The following is a 19,943-nucleotide window of genomic DNA, read 5'->3' as shown; positions in this document are numbered from 1 at the left end:
AATATCACTGCGTAGAAATGAGTCTGGATGCGCTGAATTCAGTGATTTACCATTCAGAATCAAGCATTCAACCAAGCCGTGTAATGCAAAACAAACTAGAAAAAGTGCCCCTCGGGGCACAGGTCTCCACCAGGGCAGGTCGGGTTGTGGCCTCCTGGTGGCGCTATAACAGGCCAATGTGAAAAGGGTGGGATATATTCCTCAGCCTAGTAAGAAAATGTGTGAAAGATTTCACGTAAATTGCATGCTGCGTTCATGATTTTAGGCTTTTGTTCAAAACGGGGCAATCTTGCAAACTGTGACAGCCAATTATAGCCAATTATGATGGAATATGAAATATTGGACAGATCCGACTTGAGCACATGACCATAGAGATACTGTGTAACGATTTGTGAGATTTTTGGACAGAATCTGGAGGAGTAATATCCAAAAATGTGTTTTACAAAAGTCGGCCTCCTGGTGGCGCTATAAAAGGCAGATGTGGAAAATGCAGGTCAAAGGTTTGTCATTGGCCTCTAGGGAGTGTGCATGCAACGTTTCACGCAGATCGGTGCAGTTTTAGGTAAAATATGTGAAAAGCTGCCTCATGGTGGCGCTATAACAGGCCGTTCTGGAAAATGTGGGGCAGAGGTTCATCGTTGGCATCCAGGGAGAGTGTGTGTGCAAAGTTTGGCATCGACCGGGTTAACGGTGCCGGAGATTAGCTGGTAACAGACGGACGGAAGGACGGACACACACACGGACACACACACACACACGGACGGAGTGCAAAACATACTCTCTCCTCATGCCTTCGGCCTGGTGGAGACAATAAATGACATTCTTCAAAAAGTATAATTTCTGTGTAATGTGTTTTTGTCCGGTGGGTAACACAGGTGATGAGGAAGGAGGAGGCAGGTCACATGCTCATACAGAAACTACACAGGCTCAAGGCACTAAGTGGTTTTCCTATGGATGGACCAGCAACAGGTAAGCGTGCGTGCGTGCGTGCGTGCGTGCGTGCGTGCGTGCGTGCGTGCGTGCGTGCGTGCACCCAACTCATAATTCAAACATCTTCAAGATTTTTAAAAAATGGTAAGAATGCAGATGTAGGCCTACAAGCTTGCAGCGCAGCACAAAGTGACGCACTGTGAGCTTTGTAGGCCTATAGTGTATATGTGTATGTGTATGTGTGTGTGTGTGTGTACGCGTGCGTGCGTGTGCGTGTCACGTATAGGAGAGAGCCAGTACCGTGCTTTCCTGCTGCTGAAGGCAGTGCATACGGCCATGCACTTGCACAAGGCAGAGAAAGGGCGGCGGGTGAAAAGGGCAGCAGGGCAGCAGCAGGGTGACCCTGCAGGGACTTCCACACTTTGCCGACTGCACAGCCTGGACGTGGACCTCACCTCGTTTGTCGTCTCCCCACCTTCCTACGACATCAAGAACTGCTACGGGCTGTGTTCCTTCCCCTTGCGGAACACCATCGACACCAACGGCCATGCCGTCCTCCTGAACTCTGCCATCAGCGCTGGCAAGGACGTGGGACGTACCTTGTGTTGTGTCCCTGTGAAATACAGTGGCAACGACGTGTTGGATTGGGAGCACGGCGATTTCGTTTTTAAATCCCTGTTAGTGGCAACCGAGTGTGGATGTCGCTAAATAATGGATGGATAGCTTGTTTCGACCCTACCGAATAAAAGTCCTTGCAGTGTGTCTCTCAGCAGAAACACATTTTAACCCATATTGTCATACGTTTGCCTCTACATTTCCGGAGTAGGGACACTCTGTTAAATCAGTTTAATCCTGTTTCAATTATTTGTAGCGCGTCTGCAGTTGTGTAGACAAGTCTCACTATAGTATGATGATGACTTGTTGTGATACGAAGAACTGATACTATTGTACCTTGATAGAATATGCATGTTTCAGCTTTCTTTTCCATTTTTATTCAATTTAGTAAGAAATGTAGTTAAAGCACCTCTATGTTACACTTCCACGGCATGAATAAAATAACTAAGTACATTTACTTAAGTACACGTAATTTTGAGTTATTTGTACTTTACTATTCGAGTAATTCCACTACATCTCGGATGTACTACATTTATTTGAAAACTTTAATCACTATAGTTACTTTGTAGAGTTAGATTATAATTACAAAACATACATTAACCACTTCAGCCCTGTACAATTCGGCCATTTGAAAATAGTTTCTACAATCTACAAGCTCACAATGCATCACATCTACGACACATTGTGAGCTTGTAGATCTGCTATTTTCTAAAGATTTTATACATTTGAATACTTGAGAAAAATGAGACCTTCTGAATGAGTACTTTCTACTTTTGGTACTTTAAGTACATTTTATACCAAAAACCTTTGTACTTTTAATCAAGTACATTTTTTAATCCGGACATTAACTAGTAGTACTGTAACTGATTAGTTTGATTATTTCTACATTGCAGTATTGAGACTTTTACTTAACCCATTTTGGGAGGGAACCCCTTTTGGTGTTAGCATTATGTTATGCTTTAGCTATTGAAAAATAGCAGATCTACAAGCTCATAGCGCGCCACCGAGTGGCGCGCCACGAGCTTGTAGGTCTGCTATTTTTTGAAAAATCGAAGAACCACTGACATAGAAACATAGCTTCTTCAGAAAACTGTCAGGATGTAGAAGACATTTTTAGAATCTGATCTCAGGTCAAAATGGGTTAAGTAAAGCATGTGAGTAATTTTTCCACCACTGATGATTCCACAACACTCGTTAAAGGCTCACGGAAATGATTATTATTTACACAGTAAAATATCATTGAGAGCCTAACGCTGTTGTGCAGACTTTTCTTTTTTGATGGTAACTTTATTGGATCGTAAACAATACTGTATGAGCTCAGCAAGGTTATAATAGTTTTTGACTTTTCTAATTTGGTTAGTTTTAATTACTTTTTAAGAGTTGGTTTGCTAGTTTTTATTTAACGCTTAGTTTTGGGTGTTAGTTTATTTCATACTTTGGGTTATTTGTCAGGTGCAGGATTCAAAAGTCAGAGTAAGTAGGCCATGGGTAGGCAACGTTGACGATGGAGAGGGCCACTATATTTCCACCCTCACTCCAGAGGGCCTCATTGCATATTACTGTTGTAGCAAAAACAGCCGATCTACAAGCTCAAAACGTGCCGCAGTGCGACACGTTTTGAGCTTGTAGATCAGCTATTTTTGCTATATTTGAATTGAAATCCTGAATAATTTTTTGCTATTTTTTAATTGGAATCCTGAAAAGTAACTTTTTATTTAATTTCAAATGCATTTAGTTATGAACTAAATACAAATACATTGGACATAAAAAAGACAATAACATTTTAATACTAGTAATTAGCTGAAATCAATAATATATCAATGTCCGGATATTAACCTGAGAGCCGCATTAAGTGAAGGTGGGGGTCGCATGTGGCCCCTGGGCCTCCAGTTGCCCATGTATGAAGTAGGCCTATTAATTTTGTAATAACTCAACAAAGGATACCATTTAAAAAATAACTAGTACTGTTGGTCGCCATACTGTTTAATTACATTTACTAAAAACATAGAGCTGGTCTACAAGCTCAAGTTGTTGTGAGCTTGTAGATCTGCTATATTTGGTGAAGAGACTTGGGGCTATATCTTGCCACCCCTTACTCCTTATCCATAAACATATTTGCCATGCACTATGGTTACATTTGTACACTCAGTTATTGGGGTCTGTGGCCTCTAATGCATACCAAACCTGGGTCCTTTAAATATTGGTTCCCAACCTTGTCATACTGACGTACCACCTCAGAAAATATTTGGCTCTGTCTCCAAGTACCTCCATAATAACTGCCTTTTGTTGTTCCATTCCTAAGCCAATGATGCTGCTGCTCTGACAAAACTCTGTTTCACTAATCAGCACAACTGATGATATTTCTAATGTGATTAACCCGTTCTCCAATCTTCTATTAACGGCTAGGTGTGCTGTCCGTGCTCATTTCAGCACGGCTGGATAGCCTATTTCAACCAATTGCTTGGTCAGAAGAACTACAACTACACTTTTTTGGGCGCCTCCTCTTTGTACCACCAGAGGGGGCTCAAGTACCACCAGTGGCTGCTTTAAATGAACAGAAGCTAGACCATCCAACTTTCTTGTATGTTCTTGCGGTGGCGAAAATGCATATAACACTATGGTATTGATACATTTAATGAAGCCTATTAGTAGTAGCTGATACTTAACACTCTAATTACCACCTGTTCTTCACTGACAAACTCATTAGAGACTGCCGACTCATGTAAACCTATTTCAAACTGTGTGAGTCAACTATAGAATAGAGTCCATGTAAGGAATGACCATCTCTTGTTACTTTCTGTACTCCTGACAGTATAAAAGATGCGTGGGACATGTGTGTAGGGGGGTGCTGGGGGGAGCTCTGGAGGGAGACACTAGTCTCTCTCCGGTGTGATGACATATACAATAAAGGAATGGAGTTTGAATCCTGACAGTTGAGTCCTGCATCTTCTTAATTTGTTTACTTACTTATAGTAACATTGAACTTTCTTTGGCTTCTGCCACTTGAATTTGATTGATTGAATGACAATAAAAAAGGGCCTGTCAGCTCAAACCCACAGTGCAATATTTTTATTTCAAGAGTGTTGCTGTGCACAAACGTCGGTAGCATTACAAATTAAATGCAAAAAAAACCGCTACCTATTCCATTTTATTTCCCATCCTAAGTGCATTTGTCTTATATGTACCGCCAGCTCTGCTAATCCTAAATGCCCCCTCAGGTACATATTTGAACTATTTTCAGCAATGGTATAATAGTTCTTTCGGTGGGTAGATCTTGTTGAGCTGGTCATTTTGAAAGTAGCTCTCAAGTAAGTGTGATCACCCCTGATGTAGGCTAATAAAGGTGGTATCAGTCGTTCAGTGGGGGATCCCCTGGAACACCCTGGGCCTCAACAACCCCTGTAGTGTACAGTATGGGCTGCCTATCACAAGTGGCATTATGTGAGGGTCAAATGTATTCTCCTTGGCAGGCCTTTGAAAACATATTATATGGCGCCATCTTCTGGCAGAACCGAGAACAAGGGAATGCCTTGCATACAAAATGGCACAACACCCGGCTGTTAATTGTCCATTTGCACATAGATATTAAAAAAAATAGATGCCTCATTGGCCGCTGCAGTTCGTTGGAGCCACGCTACGTCACGCTGTCACTCAAGTGACTACTGGCCGATCACAGCGCATCTTTTCCGGGACTTATCAGACCCGAACATGCGCTCTGTGACGCACGCTCATGCTTCCGCGGCGCTTCGCAGGGAATCTCGGGAAAATCTTGCCCTCCCTTGAGCACATACGCTCCAGAGCCAGAAGGGGCGGGGCGTCTACCTTTATATGTCTATATACCTTTATATGGCCATCTTGCCATCAGAGTTTGGAAGCACTCGTTTTCAGTAAAGCATACGGCCAGGACTGGACTGAGAGAAAAGATTGTGTGATTTGGCCCAGGCCCCAGACTGGCCCACCACAAACAGCGTGCAGATAGGCGTAAACCAAATCAGGCCGGGAGATGAATACATCAGCCAGGCCCACCCACACGTGCGTAGCAGCGCACACTTTTTTATTTATTAATTATTGTGATTCAATTCATATTTTTGCGCCCCTGTGAATGTAATGTTGATCATTATTACTAATAATAGGCCTAATGATCAAATGAAACAGACAAAGCTGGTCACCAAAACAACAAGCATATAGATGGCTGCAACGGTACCAGTATAGCACAACTACACTGACATACTGACTGTATGAATCAAAAGGTTCATATGACCAGTGAATGGAAGCAACTATTATTATTGCTCCCATTTGCTTCAAATTGCTGTAATATAGGCATAGAGTGCATAGAAAATGTATCATTCATTACCATTGGCACAGCATCAGATTATTTGAATCAATGAATTATCCAGAGTTGAGCAATGCACAGTACTGTGTATGTGTGCACTGCACTGTAGCCTAGCAGCCTCTTAACTGTAACAATAATGCCATATTAAAATAGTAGCAGCACATCATTAATATATTTTATTTGGCCATCTCTGGGCCTCTAGAGATGGTCCCTATATTCCAAGGTTGGATTATACACAGTAGGCTATTTGTTGACTAGTGGGAGACAAACAGTACAGTAGCCTACCACAACAAAACACACTGCAGCAGATAGCAAAATAAATCTACAATGTTGAATAGGCCTAAATCTTTTTTTGACAACCAACTATGCCAAGATTGAAATTGTTGAAAATGTTGTAGCTACAGTAGGCCTATAAGAAAATAAATTAATGTAATCTGGTGTTCATGTAAAGGTCTAGCCATGGTTCACATGATGGCGCAACTGCCTCCTGTTTTACGCGATCGCTACATTTACAGTCCAAACGTGTATATAAACATTCCGATTTCAAATATAAAGTACTCGCCACATGTACCACGGGTGTTAGAAATGTGCTGCTACAGCGATTAACATCGCTGCATCCCGCGTTGTTTAATAAAAAGCATTTTTATCCGAGCTGTTTTTTTGCCATTGGCTTTCAACTACGCGCCCCTATCGGTCGGGAGGAGTGTGCCACTCGGTCGGTGTGTGTTATTTCTAAGGCTCTGGGCACGCTGACCGCACTCACTGCCAATACAGACCAATAGGCGAGTGCGCTCCCGGTGTGCAACTTTGTATTTCCCAAACGAACCCCGTTTGAGAAAAGTAGCCGGGGCGCTCGGATAAAAATGCTTTTTATTAAACAACGCGGGATGCAGCAATGCTAATCGCTGTACCAGCAACTTTCTAACACCCGTGGGACAAATTGGGAGTACTTTATATTTGAAAACGGAATGTTTATATACACGTTTGGACTTTAAATGTAGCGATCGCGTAAAACAGGCTGCAGTTGCGTCAATCATGACAGTCATGTTTCAAGGCTAGTAAAGGTCTAACTGTACAACATGGAACAACGTGTAATTATAATTTATAGCCTAGCAATACTAAACTATCAATAATTTATGTATCTGGCATCTCATGCTCCCAATCCAGTATGTTGAAGATGAAGAACCAGCACGAACCAACTTCAAACCAGTGTTTCATAAACTTACTTGGCTACATTTTGCCCCCTTCCTCCTCCTCATGGGCCTTTCTTTTTTTCCCCCTCTCTCGTTCAGAGCTTTCCTCTTTTTCTTTGTGGGAATTGGGTTGGTGTTGGGATTTGGATCCATATTTAACGTTAGTTTAGTTTTACTTTGTGTTTTGTCGAAATTAATCAATCCATAGGCTTCTTTCTCTTTCCTCTCGTCTACACGTTGTGGTGCGCTGGTGAATGGGCGGGCCAGAACAGTACAAACTTGTGCCAAATCAACCAATCACGCGTATTGATTTCTCCGGAAAAAAACGTTGATTGACCCTCATTTTGACCAATCCCCAGCAGAAAAGGCACGTTGCTTTACTTGCAAGGAAAGAAAGTAATCACTTGCAAGGAAAGAAAGTAGCTCATAACTGTTGTCTACAGTGGATTTCATGAAACAAACATTTTGAGGATAGAAAGAGGATAATTCAAGCTTTTCGTACAGTTGCAATGTTGGTGAGTTTGACGTTGTGTAAATACAATCAGATAGGACTTTTCTGTTTGTACAGGCCCTGGCCATTTGTGCCAAGCGCCATTTAGCGGTTTCTTCGAAACACTTGTTGCTACTACTCCAGACAGATTTTGTCCAAAACTCACATAAGCAGATAAGGCATACAGCAGATTTAGATTTGGTTCAATTCAATTTTATTAAAGTGTCAAATCACAAGATGAAGACACTTTACATGTAGAGCAGAGACCCGACAGAGATCCCACCCGGAGCAAGCAATTTTGCATCATTCAACATGTGTGCCATACATTTACAAGATTTAACTTCAGCACTAAATAAGCACATTTTCAGAAATTCGACCAATCTCCAAACAGCTGAAAAGATGACATTTGAAAAGAAAGGAACAGTACAAATACAACCTGACGGACAAGAGAGAGATAAAGATAAATTCATGGCTGTAGGCTGCAGAGGCGTATATGTACGGCGATATCTTTCATATGTCTCGTGACAAAGGACATCCTCCTTCCCCAAGTCTCACGGCCTGCCTCGCTCATATCATCTCCAGGGAGGACCGGTTGTCCCCAGTCACCAGACATTTCTAATTTGGACATGATATTTTATACAATGCGGTTCCAAGGTTTAGAGGTATAGTTGGTCCCTTAAACTAGGAGGGGACAGAAACCGGTTATTTTTGCATTTAGTCAGTTGCATCATTTTTCTGATGCAACTCATCTATGATGTTAGAATCACAACCTCCATAACACCCACAACGTCACCCTAAAACCCGAACAAACCACAGCCCACAGCCATTTCAACTAAATACAAAATGTATTTTAAATATCAATTGTGGGTGTCTGGAGTTAATTGTTCAGTGTCTAGACCATGTTGTGTTGCCTTTTACTGTTCTGACAAGCTAACTCCTACCCCAACATGCATGTATGCACACAAATACATCCTATATTACAATCCCCGTAGGATCGCCTGCTCGCACCGTGGATGTTCACAATCGCGTGGAACTTCCGTTTATGCCTCTGCTCTGACGTCACTCACTTTACCTCCGCGTTTTCAGCCGAGCTTCTGCAGTTTCCGTTTCCATGCTGCGCTTGCAGCTTCCGTTTCTCAAATCTGCCATTACTCAATGTGTGTCTTAAAACAGTATTTGTCTTCAGTAGCGTTTATATTGTAACCTCGACGCAGCATAACTTCAGAAATGATCCCAGAACATCCGTGTCGTGTTCAATCACCGCGGATGGCGCCCAGACAAAACAGACTTTTAAAGGGTAATTTCTCCCTAAACCTTTTTTTTACAAAAGTAAGTTGATAATTATATATATTGACCAAAAAATAAATAAATAAATAAAGATATAGGGGAGCTGGGGCTGCAGCTGGAGATGAAGCTGGGGCTGGAGGGGTCTAACGCTAGAACTCCTATTCAATCGCGCAGTTGTTTTTTGTTCACATCTGTTCTAGATGATGTGACAGCAACACTCCATGCATTGTTGACACTGCACTCTTCCTGGTCTATGTGAGCTGGTGTTAGACCCCCCCCCCCCCCAGCAGCAGCCCCAGCTCCAGCCCCAGCTCCTCTATATCTTTATGTTTTTTTTTTAATATTTTTTTTTTGTCAATATACATAACTATCAACTTACTTTTGTAAAAAAAGTTTAGGGAGAAATTCCCCTTTAAAGCGGTCCAGAAACAGGAACTGGACTCCTTTATTTACTTCTTCCCATTGGCTATGGCGGATCATGTGACACGCGGGTCGACGCACTGCAAGGCATGTTGAGTTACAGGTGCATGATGGGTAGTGTTTTTTTGTTTCTTTTTTTTCAATATATTTTCCCCTTTTTTGTAAGCTAGATGTGAGTGTACCGAAGGCGCGTGAACCTCTAGTATATACACAATATAACTAAACTAAAGTAACAAACTCAAGATTAAATCAAATAAAAACGAATGCAAATGCCAAAAAAAATTAAATACAATGAGTCACTGTTAGGCCCGTAACTATAGGCTAAGGGTTAATTTGGTTCCAAATGGTCTATTTGTATTTAGTCATTTAGATGAATGGCTGGATTGGAGATCCATCCCACACATGGAGCACCAGGATGAGCTACAGATGCACAGCACACTGACCATCTGATGCAACATTACGACTGATGCAACACCATGAAAACTAAACGGGAAGTCTGCTCTCCGCTGTTGCCCCTATGACACCGATCAATATTACCATATATAGAAACTATACATTTTGAGGGGAGGGACTTTTCAGAGAGAGGTGTGACCGTTTGTTCATTATAAATAAAAGGCCTCCTATAATGTATAGCTTTATACATGCATACATACCGAGAGACATAAAACATGCATTTTGCCCTGATGTGTGTTGTGGTGTCTCTCTCCAGGGGGACAGAGGGACAGACATGGACAGAGGACAGCATGGATGGACTGGAGCTGGCCCAAGAACAACCAGGTACTGTCTTTTTGACATCCATAGTCATGAGATAAGAGGCTTATTTCCACAGACACTGGACAAAAGATTTCAGATTATTATCTCTTCATCAAGACAATAAATAATCGTGTAGAAACCTGTTCAAAGTGGGACATATGACACACTCCGTTTCGAGCATCTGCTACTTTTGGTGCTTTTGTGTGATGCTGTATCAAGTGGGGTGTTTATTTACAGGAAAAAAAGTTGTGTCTGCACTTTGCCCTGAGACCGGGAGGTCAGGGTTAGATCCCTGGTCAGGTCATACCAAAAACTCTGGGGAAAGGTCCCTGCAACATACTAGCGTCATATCCAGGTGGTGTACTTGTACAGTACATCAAGCTGCCTCACGCTACAGAAACAGGAGATAGGCATTAGGCTCCTGCCTTATGGGCCTCATGGCTCAGCAAGGATTACTACACTAGTCTAGCATCATGATTTCCCACCAGTGGTTCCAGGTGGTCCCCAGACTCCCCAAATGATGGGGAGTTGGTAACCAAATGGACCCTGGAAGAGTTAAATTATTGTTAAACATCTGCATTAGGCCTACTTAATTTACAAGAAATCTACACAATTAGAGATCAATGTCTGCCTGTTATCTCTGCTATAGGTACAACATCAATATAGGGCATTCACTTCTAGTCATTTTTACTAGTTGCCTAGTTTACTGTATGGTTTTTTTCTGGGGGGGGGGGAATAAATATTTGTACATTTAAAAACTGTGTACAATTGGTGACTATAACTATAATCTACCTGATCTTGAGGCCTACAAAATCTGTTTTTTTTTTTTCTTATCAACTAGTCAACTAGTACCAGCAAGGTCGGCTAGTGGATTTACTAGTCGACTAGTTGCTTAATGCCTACATCAATACGGCATGGAAATATGGACAAAATCTTATCTTATCCAACGACAACACTCAAAGTTTTGGGTCTGAGAGGCTATTGTACCTTAAGAGTTGAAAACCACTGCTCTACACTCTACAGGACAGAAAGGAGCAGCGATTACCGGATCCACCCAGGGGCCATTAGACACTTTATCCTTCCTTTCTGAGCTCCAGGTAAGCTATACTGTGGCAGCTCGGCCAGCTCCTGAAAAATGCTGACTGTGTATGTATATCACTTCATGTTGTATACAGTAAAGCACTTTGTGAGTCTCTGTGAAAAGTGCTATACTGCCCATTTTTATGGGTCACGAGTAAATATCCCCATAGTATTATTTCCTACATTTCGTTTTAAATATCAAACAAATCAAATAATGTAATGAATTGATAGAAGTGAGGGGCAGTTAGTATTAACCTGACTCTGCCAGATGGGGCAGCAGAGAGTACACTGGGAGGGAGGGAACCCAGTGTACTCTCTGCTGCCCCATCTGGCGGAGTCAGGTTAAGTTAGTTTGGCCAAGCCAGGCTAAGGGGCACCCAGTGTATTTGTATCGGCCACATGACTTGGCTGGCAAACATTTTATGTCATACAGTAAGTGCTCGAAACAAACATTAACCCATTTTTGGCGGGAACCCCTTTTAGTGTTTTAACTAAGCATTATGTTATACTTTAGCTATTGAAAAATAGCAGATCTACAAGCTCATACTGCGCCACCGAGTGGCGCTCAATGAACTTGTAGGTCTGCTATTTTTGAAAAATCTTAAAAATGTGGCACACATCTTTGAATATATGTTCTTTCAGAGCGAACGTTTTTTTTATATCGACGTCAGGCCTAAATGGGTTAAAGTCCATTGACTTGGCTGGCTGTAAAGTGCTTCCTAAATATAATAATAATATAATAATATGTTCATATAGACTTGGTTTTGCTGTAAAGTGCTCCCTGCTCTAAACAAAATAATGTCAAAGTTCATAGACTTTGCTGGCAAACGATTTACGTCATACGTGTTCTTAAACATTTAAAATCCAATAGACTTGGCTGCCATATGAGGTAAAAGCCATGCATTCGCCTAAGGCTAGGCTACAAATCTAAGGCCTAGGCTACACAAGTAGGCTCTAGAGTAGACAAAAATATATCTGTCCACACGCAAGAAACGCACAGGAGTGTATCGCTGTAGCAGGTTTTAATTTGATTATATATTGACATTTATTGAGGGGGGTAGGGTTAGAGCATTATAATATTTTTGAGGGGTGCTAGCCCCTCCTATGCCCAGCTTTGTGTGTTTGTGTGAATCATAGCGATGATTTTATTGGCGTATCACCCCCAGAGATGATTTGATTGGCTGAGAAAAGTAGGCCTACATATTGAGGATAAAAAGTTAGGACAGAAAAGTGAAGACGCAAATTGCGATTGGCTGGAATGTGATATCAAGACAAGAGCGCTCCTCACTTCACATGGGTGTGATTTTTTTAAATTAGATGTTTTTGAGGGGTCCTATAAACAGCTATAGTGTAGATTCTGTCTGAACACACACATTAAATGCCATTGACAATGAATGGAGAATTTACATTATGTGTCCGAGCAAATCGGCCAATAAGGGACCACCATTCTTGATGATGTACGATGATTAGAGCGCCCTTCACTTCACACGGTGTGATTTTTAAATTACATTACAATAGGCAAATTGCAGTGTTAACTCTGCAGCCACTGACGACTAGATAAGACTGTATTAATATTACCCGACGTTTGCATCATAGTACGCTCTAAAAATACTGAGAAAAAAAAGACTGAGGAAAAGTCTTTTTCCCCAGGCCATTAGGATTATAAATTATGACATGGACCTTGAGAGACGACAGGGATCGGGTCATCACCCACGCACTTGAGCGTGGAGAGGGGCAGTTGAGTACACGTGCACGTATGCACATACAACCCCCCCCCCCCCCCCTTCACAGGGCCTTCATATGGACATGACACAAATGGACATTATTATTAGTATTGTAGTCTAACTTAATTATTTATTATAGTCTTGCTGGTTTTAGGGATGGAAGTTTTTAAATGGTAGAATTTATTTAGCTTTTAGTCCTTCTTGTCCTGTTTTACTGCTCACTTCTGTGGGGCTGACCTACGTACATTTCACTGCATTTTAAAGATACGTTTTTAAATATGTATGTGACAAATAGGGCATTAAGCAACTAGTAAATCCACTAGTCGACCTTGTTGGTACTAGTTGATAAGAAAAGAAAAAAAAAGTCCCCCCCCCCCCCGATTTTGTAGGCCTCAAGATCAGGTAGATTATAGTTATAGTCACCATGTACACAGTTTTTCAATGTACAAATATTTATTTCCAAAAAGGAAAAAAGGTTATTTTTTAAATTTACATAATAGGTAGTTAAACAACTAGTCGACTAGTCGACTAGTAAACTAGTCAACTAGTAAAAATGACTAGAAGTGAATGCCCTAGTGACAAATAAAGATTGATTGATTGAAAAATGTTTTGTATCAGTATAGCCTATAATTATATTGTATTTATTTATTGCTCTAGAACCGCTCTAGACCTGCGTGTGTGTGTGGACTGGGCTGCTCGAGAATTGACCCGTTGGTTGTAAGCCAGAGATTATGTCACTGCCTTGGGCTAAATTTGGCCAAATGTGCTGACCTCATCACTTTTGTGATGATGGCTATGGCCGTTTTTTAGCCGGAGGAGTGTTTTTCATGCAAAACTACATGGAATGGATTCAGAAACATGAAAACCCCCTAGTTTGACATGTCACATGCTACTTGAAGCATAATGACATTTTGAAAAGCGAGCAGTGTTGTTGAGCAGCCCGCACCTCTCAGTTCACACGGGTGTGATTTTTTGTATTGCTTGGCTCCGTCTTATCGCTGCTTGCAGCTATATTTATTACTTGCGCAAGCAGAGCGTGCAAGTCATGTTTTCAGTCAGGTGCTACGATGCGTGTGTTTGGGGCCAGCACATGTTATGACGTCATATGCTGGCCCCAAGCTGACCGTGCAGGTGTGTTTTTACAATTTACAATTTAGGGATTTAGCAGACGCTCTTAATCCAGAGCGATTTACATTAAGCAATAACAAAAGCATGGTATACATCACATATATAAAAAGTAGTTATCATGAATCATGCGTAAACTAAGAACGTAACAGTGGAGTATCTATGTAAACTATACATACTATACTATACAATATATTATACATGTGTACTATAAAGTGCTATGACTACATAAAGTGCAATTCTAGAGCTGTCTACGTAACAAGCTATAAGTCTGTTTAAAATACTATCTAAGTCTACATAATGTGCTATCTAAGGGGATAGGCTAGGGCAAGTGCTACGGGCCATTTTGTCATGCTACGAAGCATATGTCCCATGACGTGATGAAGATATGTACCAATGTCCCTTAGAATGCACGTGATATGATGTCATACGGAAGCTGACCGTGCAGGTATGTTTTCCGTGAATCGTGATGAAGATTATGTACCAATGCCAGGGTATAATTGGTTGACGATGGTGACGTAATGGTGATACTTTTCAGTTTCAAGTACATACGCATCAAACCACCCAGCCGATCACATTATACCACCAACCACTCAGAAAACTACATATACATACATATAGACATGTACACATAATGGACATATGAGCATATGACGTGATGAATATATGTACCAATGCCAGGGTATAGTTGACGGTGACATAATGATGATTTTACCATACTTAAAAATACTACTTTTTTTCCTTCAGAAGCAAGGTACGTAAATAGCAGATATACAAGCTCATAGCGCGCCACCGAGTGGCACGCTACGAGCTTGTAGGTCTGCTATTTTTGAAAAATCGTGAAAATATTTATTTCAGAAAACTTTAGATTTTTTTTTAAATTTTGAGGTCCGGCCTAAATGGGTTAATAACAATATTAATAGTTATTGTTATAATATTATTATTACCTATATGCTCCTACATTGTCTGAATGAAGCCAAACAAAAAAAAGGTTTACTCTTGTCGCTGTGCATGATAGTGACAATACATCCAAACTTCCCCCTTGGACAGGAGTTCCTGCTGGGTGATGCCATGCCTCAGAGAGTGGCCCGGGTCAGTGTGAACCTGGACTCTCCCCTCACTCTGGGCTCCGGTGAGACACTGGGCCTGGCACCAATCATCAACTCCTCCACTCCAATGCTAATGTCCTCCAACCTTATGGTTAGTAGGCACTTTTTGCCATTTTCTTGCTTTTCTTCATTTTTTATTACTTTGTTTAACCCATTTTGACCTGACCTCGAAATTTAAAAAAAATCATATTTTTAACTGTATTTTTGAGGGGTGCTAGCCCCTCCTATATCCAGCTTTTGGTGTGTGTGCACAAACTTTGTCCTACACAAACATTAAATTCCCAATGAATAGAGAATTTTACGTCGTAGTGTCTGAGCAAATAGACACCGCCTAAACCCCTTATCCCTAAACTTCTTTGCCTTTTTTTTTACTATTTTGAAAAACATGTGAGCTTGTAGACTGGCCATTTTAACTATTCAAAAATGTTTATCAAAATAGTAAAAAAAGGCAAAGAAGTTTAGGGATAAGGGGTTTAGCGGTGACGAAAATGGTCATATGATATAAGCTTGCAGCTAGTTTGTTTTTGCCCTCGATAAACCGGAATAAATAGCATAGCATTGATGATACTCCAGTAATACAATGTGTCATCTGTTCAGGACTTAACCTGACTCCGCCAGATGGGGGCGGTATTGATTCACAACTTACACAGCCTCCATCGTTCCGGCGTTCAGAGTATGGGTTTTTATTCCGTTCAGACTATGGGTTTTATGGCTATAAGTCTCCCATTGTCTTAAAGGCAGCCAATCGTGAAAAACGTGTCCACTACAGTCGTCTTTAAGGTTGTCTTTACAGCTCTGCAAGCTGATAAAAAAGACCAATAACACTAGTCATGTACAATAGTATATACAACATATACAAAAATAAACAATAACAATAAACAATATAACAATGAAGACATATGTCCTTCAGAAGGTGCAGCATGTGGATCTGGCCCTGCCTGCTGTTCTGCTGGATCTGCTCCGACACAGACTGGTGGAGGCCATGGACCAAATAACACAGGTGAAAAACGTTTAGCCTACTCCTAAATTAGTATATTTCAAATATAATGTAAATGTAAAAGATTATTAAATGTATATACTTTCAATTTGTGAGATTCATTTTAAGTATAGGCTTAATTATTCCAGGTATACTTTTGAAATGTTCCAATTTAACATAGTTTACACACAAAGTATACCGGTACTCAAGTTAGCCTATAGCATATGGCCAGACTAATATCACTGCGTAGAAATGAGTCTGGATGCGCTGAATTCAGTGATTTACCATTCAGAATCAAGCATTCAACCAAGCCGTGTAATGCAAAACAAACTAGAAAAAGTGCCCCTCGGGGCACAGGTCTCCACCAGGGCAGGTCCGGTTGTGGCCTCCTGGTGGCGCTATAACAGGCCAATGTGAAAAGGGTGGGATATATTCCTCAGCCTAGTAAGAAAATGTGTGAAAGATTTCACGTAAATTGCATGCTGCGTTCATGATTTTAGGCTTTTGTTCAAAACGGGGCAATCTTGCAAACTGTGACAGCCAATTATAGCCAATTATACACAGCCGATACTGTGTAACGATTTGTGAGATTTTTGGACAGAATCTGGAGGAGTAATATCCAAAAATGTGTTTTACAAAAGTCGGCCTCCTGGTGGCGCTATAAAAGGTAGATGCGGAAAATGCAGGTCAAAGGTTTGTCATTGGCCTCTAGGGAGTGTGCATGCAACGTTTCACGCAGATCGGTGCAGTTTTAGGTAAAATATGTGAAAAGCTGCCTCATGGTGGCGCTATAACAGGCCGTTCTGGAAAATGTGGGGCAGAGGTTCATCGTTGGCATCCAGGGAGTGTGTGTGCAAAGTTTGGCATCGGCATCGGCATCGGCCTCTAGGGAGTGTGCATGCAACGTTTCACGCAGATCGGTGCAGTTTTAGGTAAAATATGTGAAAAGCTGCCTCATGGTGGCGCTATAACAGGCCGTTCTGGAAAATGTGGGGCAGAGGTTCATCGTTGGCATCCAGGGAGTGTGTGTGTGCAAAGTTTGGCATCGACCGGGTTAACGGTGCCGGAGATTAGCTGGTAACAGACGGACGGAAGGACGGACACACACACGGACACACACACACACGGACGGAGTGCAAAACATACTCTCTCCTCATGCCTTCGGCCTGGTGGAGACAATAAATGACATTCTTCAAAAAGTATCATTTCTGTGTAATGTGTTTTTGTCCGGTGGGTAACACAGGTGATGAGGAAGGAGGAGGCAGGTCACATGCTCATACAGAAACTACACAGGCTCAAGGCACTAAGTGGTTTTCCTATGGATGGACCAGCAACAGGTAAGCGTGCGTGCGTGCGTGCGTGCGTGCGTGCGTGCGTGCGTGCGTGCACCCAACTCATAATTCAAACATCTTCAAGATTTTTAAAAAATGGTAAGAATGCAGATGTAGGCCTACAAGCTCGCAGCACAGCACGAAGTGACGCACTGTGAGCTTTGTAGGCCTATAGTGTATAGTGTGTGTATAGTGTGTGTATGTGTATGTGTATGGGTGTGTGTGTGTGTGTGTACGCGTGCGTGCGTGTGCGTGTCACGTATAGGAGAGAGCCAGTACCGTGCTTTCCTGCTGCTGAAGGCAGTGCATACGGCCATGCACTTGCACAAGGCAGAGAAAGGGCGGCGGGTGAAAAGGGCAGCAGGGCAGCAGCAGGGTGACCCTGCAGGGACTTCCACACTTTGCCGACTGCACAGCCTGGACGTGGACCTCACCTCGTTTGTCGTCTCCCCGCCTTCCTACGACATCAAGAACTGCTACGGGCTGTGCTCCTTCCCCTTGCGGAACACCATCGACACCAACGGCCATGCCGTCCTCCTGAACTCTGCCATCAGCGCTGGCAAGGACGTGGGACGTACCTTGTGTTGTGTCCCTGTGAAATACAGTGGCAACGACGTGTTGGATTGGGAGCACGGCGATTTCGTTTTTAAATCCCTGTTAGTGGCAACCGAGTGTGGATGTCGCTAAATAATGGATGGATAGCTTGTTTCGACCCTACCGAATAAAAGTCCTTGCAGTGTGTCTCTCAGCAGAAACACATTTTAACCCATATTGTCATACGTTTGCCTCTACATTTACGGAGTAGGGACACTCTGTTAAATCAGTTTAATCCTGTTTCAATTATTTTGTAGCGCATGTGCAGTTGTGTAGACAAGTCTCACTCTAGTATGATGATGATTTGTTGTGATACGAAGAACTGATACTATTGTACCTTGATAGAATATGCATGTTTCAGCTTTCTTTTCCATTTTTATTCAATTTAGTAAGAAATGTAGTTAAAGCACCACTATGTTACACTTCCACAGCATGACTAAAATAACTAAGTACATTTACTTAAGTACACGTAATTTTGAGTGCAATTTTGAGTTATTTGTACTTTACTATTCGAGTAATTCCAATCTCCATTACTTTTACTTCTACTCCACTACATCTCGGATGCAAAATATTGTACTTTTACTCCACTACATTTATTTGAAAACTTGAATTACTATAGTTACTTTGTAGAGTTACTTCAGCCCTGTACAATTCGGCCATTTGAAAATAGCTGATCTACAAGCTCACAATGCATCACATCTACGGCACATTGTGAACTTGTAGATCTGCTATTTTCTAAAGATTGTATACATTTGAATACTTGAGAAAAATGAGACCTTCTGAATAATGAGTACTTTCTACTTTTGGTACATTTTTATCCCAAAAACCTTTGTACTTTTAATCAAGTACATTTTTAAATCCGGACATTAACTAGTAGTACTGTAACTGATTAGTTTGATTATTTCTACATTGCAGTATTGAGACTTTTACTTAATTAACCCATTTTGTGCGGGAACCCCTTTGTGTTTTAAACATTGTTATAATTTAGCTATTGAAAAATAGATCTACAAGCTCAGCTTGTAGTTCTGCTATTTTTGAAAAATCGTAAAAATGTGGCGCAAATCTTTGAATATATATTCTTTCAAAGTGAATGTTTTTAACTCGGGTCTAAATGGGTTACGTAAAGCATGTGAGTAATTTTTCCACCACTGATGATTCCACACACAGTAAAATATCATTGAGAGCCTAACGCTGTTGTGCAGACTTTTCTTATTTGATGGTAACTCAGAGAGGCAATTTATTGGATCGTAAACAATACTGTATGAGCTCAGCAAGGTTATAATAGTTTTTGACTTTTCTAATTCGGTTAGTTTTAATTACTTTTTAAGAGTTGGTTTGCTAGTTTTTATTCGTTTTTATTTAACGCTTAGTTTTGTTGTTAGTTTATTTCATACTTTGGCTTATTTGCCAGGTGCAGGATTCAAAAGTCAGAGTTAGTAGGCCTATTAATTATGTAATAACTCAACAAAGGATACCATTTAAGAAATATATTCAGTTACCGTTGGTAAGTCCTAGTGGACACCATACTGACTTGGATAAAGTGAGTGAAGGGCCACACATTGGACTATTGAATACTATTCATACTAAAACTGCATGAATTTGATAAGACACGGCAGACTACTTTATAAACAGCATCAACTATTTAATTACATTTACTAAAAACATAGAGCTGATCTACAAGCTCAAGTTGTTGTGAGCTTGTAGATCTGCTATATTTGGTGAAGAGACTTGGGGCTATAGGCTATCTTGCCACCCCTTATATTACTCCTTATCCATAAACATGCACTATGGTTACATTTGTACACTCAGGACAGTTATCGGGGTCTGTGGCCTCTAATGCATACCAAACCTGGGTCCTTTAAATATTGGTTCCCAACCTTGTCATACTGACGTACCACCTCAGAAAATATTTGGCTCTGTCTCCAAGTACCTCCATAATAACTGCCTTTTGTTGTTCCATTCCTAAGCCAATGATGCTGCTGC

General features: G+C 41.3%; 2 protein-coding genes across 4 annotated transcripts in view; one reads left to right on the top strand and one right to left on the bottom strand.

The window, feature by feature from the left end:
* The window catches only part of LOC306914163 (palmitoyltransferase ZDHHC3-like), a 61,603-nt gene extending 43,763 nt beyond the window's left edge, over positions 1-17,840 (bottom strand). For 2 of the 3 annotated variants that reach the window (XM_079491108.1, XM_079491107.1), the window contains exon 1: positions 17,801-17,840. The gene's annotated coding sequence lies outside the window, so the exon portion shown is untranslated. Of the gene's footprint in view, positions 1-1,230; positions 1,316-17,800 lie in introns of those variants that run through there. The other variant, XM_079491109.1, reaches the window with a different exon arrangement.
* LOC306914387 (muellerian-inhibiting factor-like) lies at positions 9,753-18,053 on the top strand (the record flags this gene model as incomplete). Its single annotated transcript, XM_079491382.1, has 7 exons — positions 9,753-9,853; positions 9,978-10,045; positions 11,045-11,118; positions 15,001-15,150; positions 15,970-16,059; positions 17,279-17,372; positions 17,632-18,053. The coding sequence occupies exons 2-7, from the start codon at positions 10,012-10,014 to the stop codon at positions 18,051-18,053; spliced, it is 864 nt and encodes a 287-aa protein (XP_079347508.1). The 5' UTR covers positions 9,753-9,853; positions 9,978-10,011.
* Positions 18,054-19,943: the final 1,890 nt, after the last annotated feature.

The sequence above is a fragment of the Electrona antarctica genome, assembly GCF_951216825.1.
Source record: "Electrona antarctica genome assembly, chromosome: 21".
In the NCBI taxonomy this organism is placed as follows: Eukaryota; Metazoa; Chordata; class Actinopteri; order Myctophiformes; family Myctophidae; genus Electrona; species Electrona antarctica.
The sequence above is the reverse complement of the archived record's forward strand: the minus strand, read 5'-3'. Positions and strand labels throughout refer to the sequence as shown.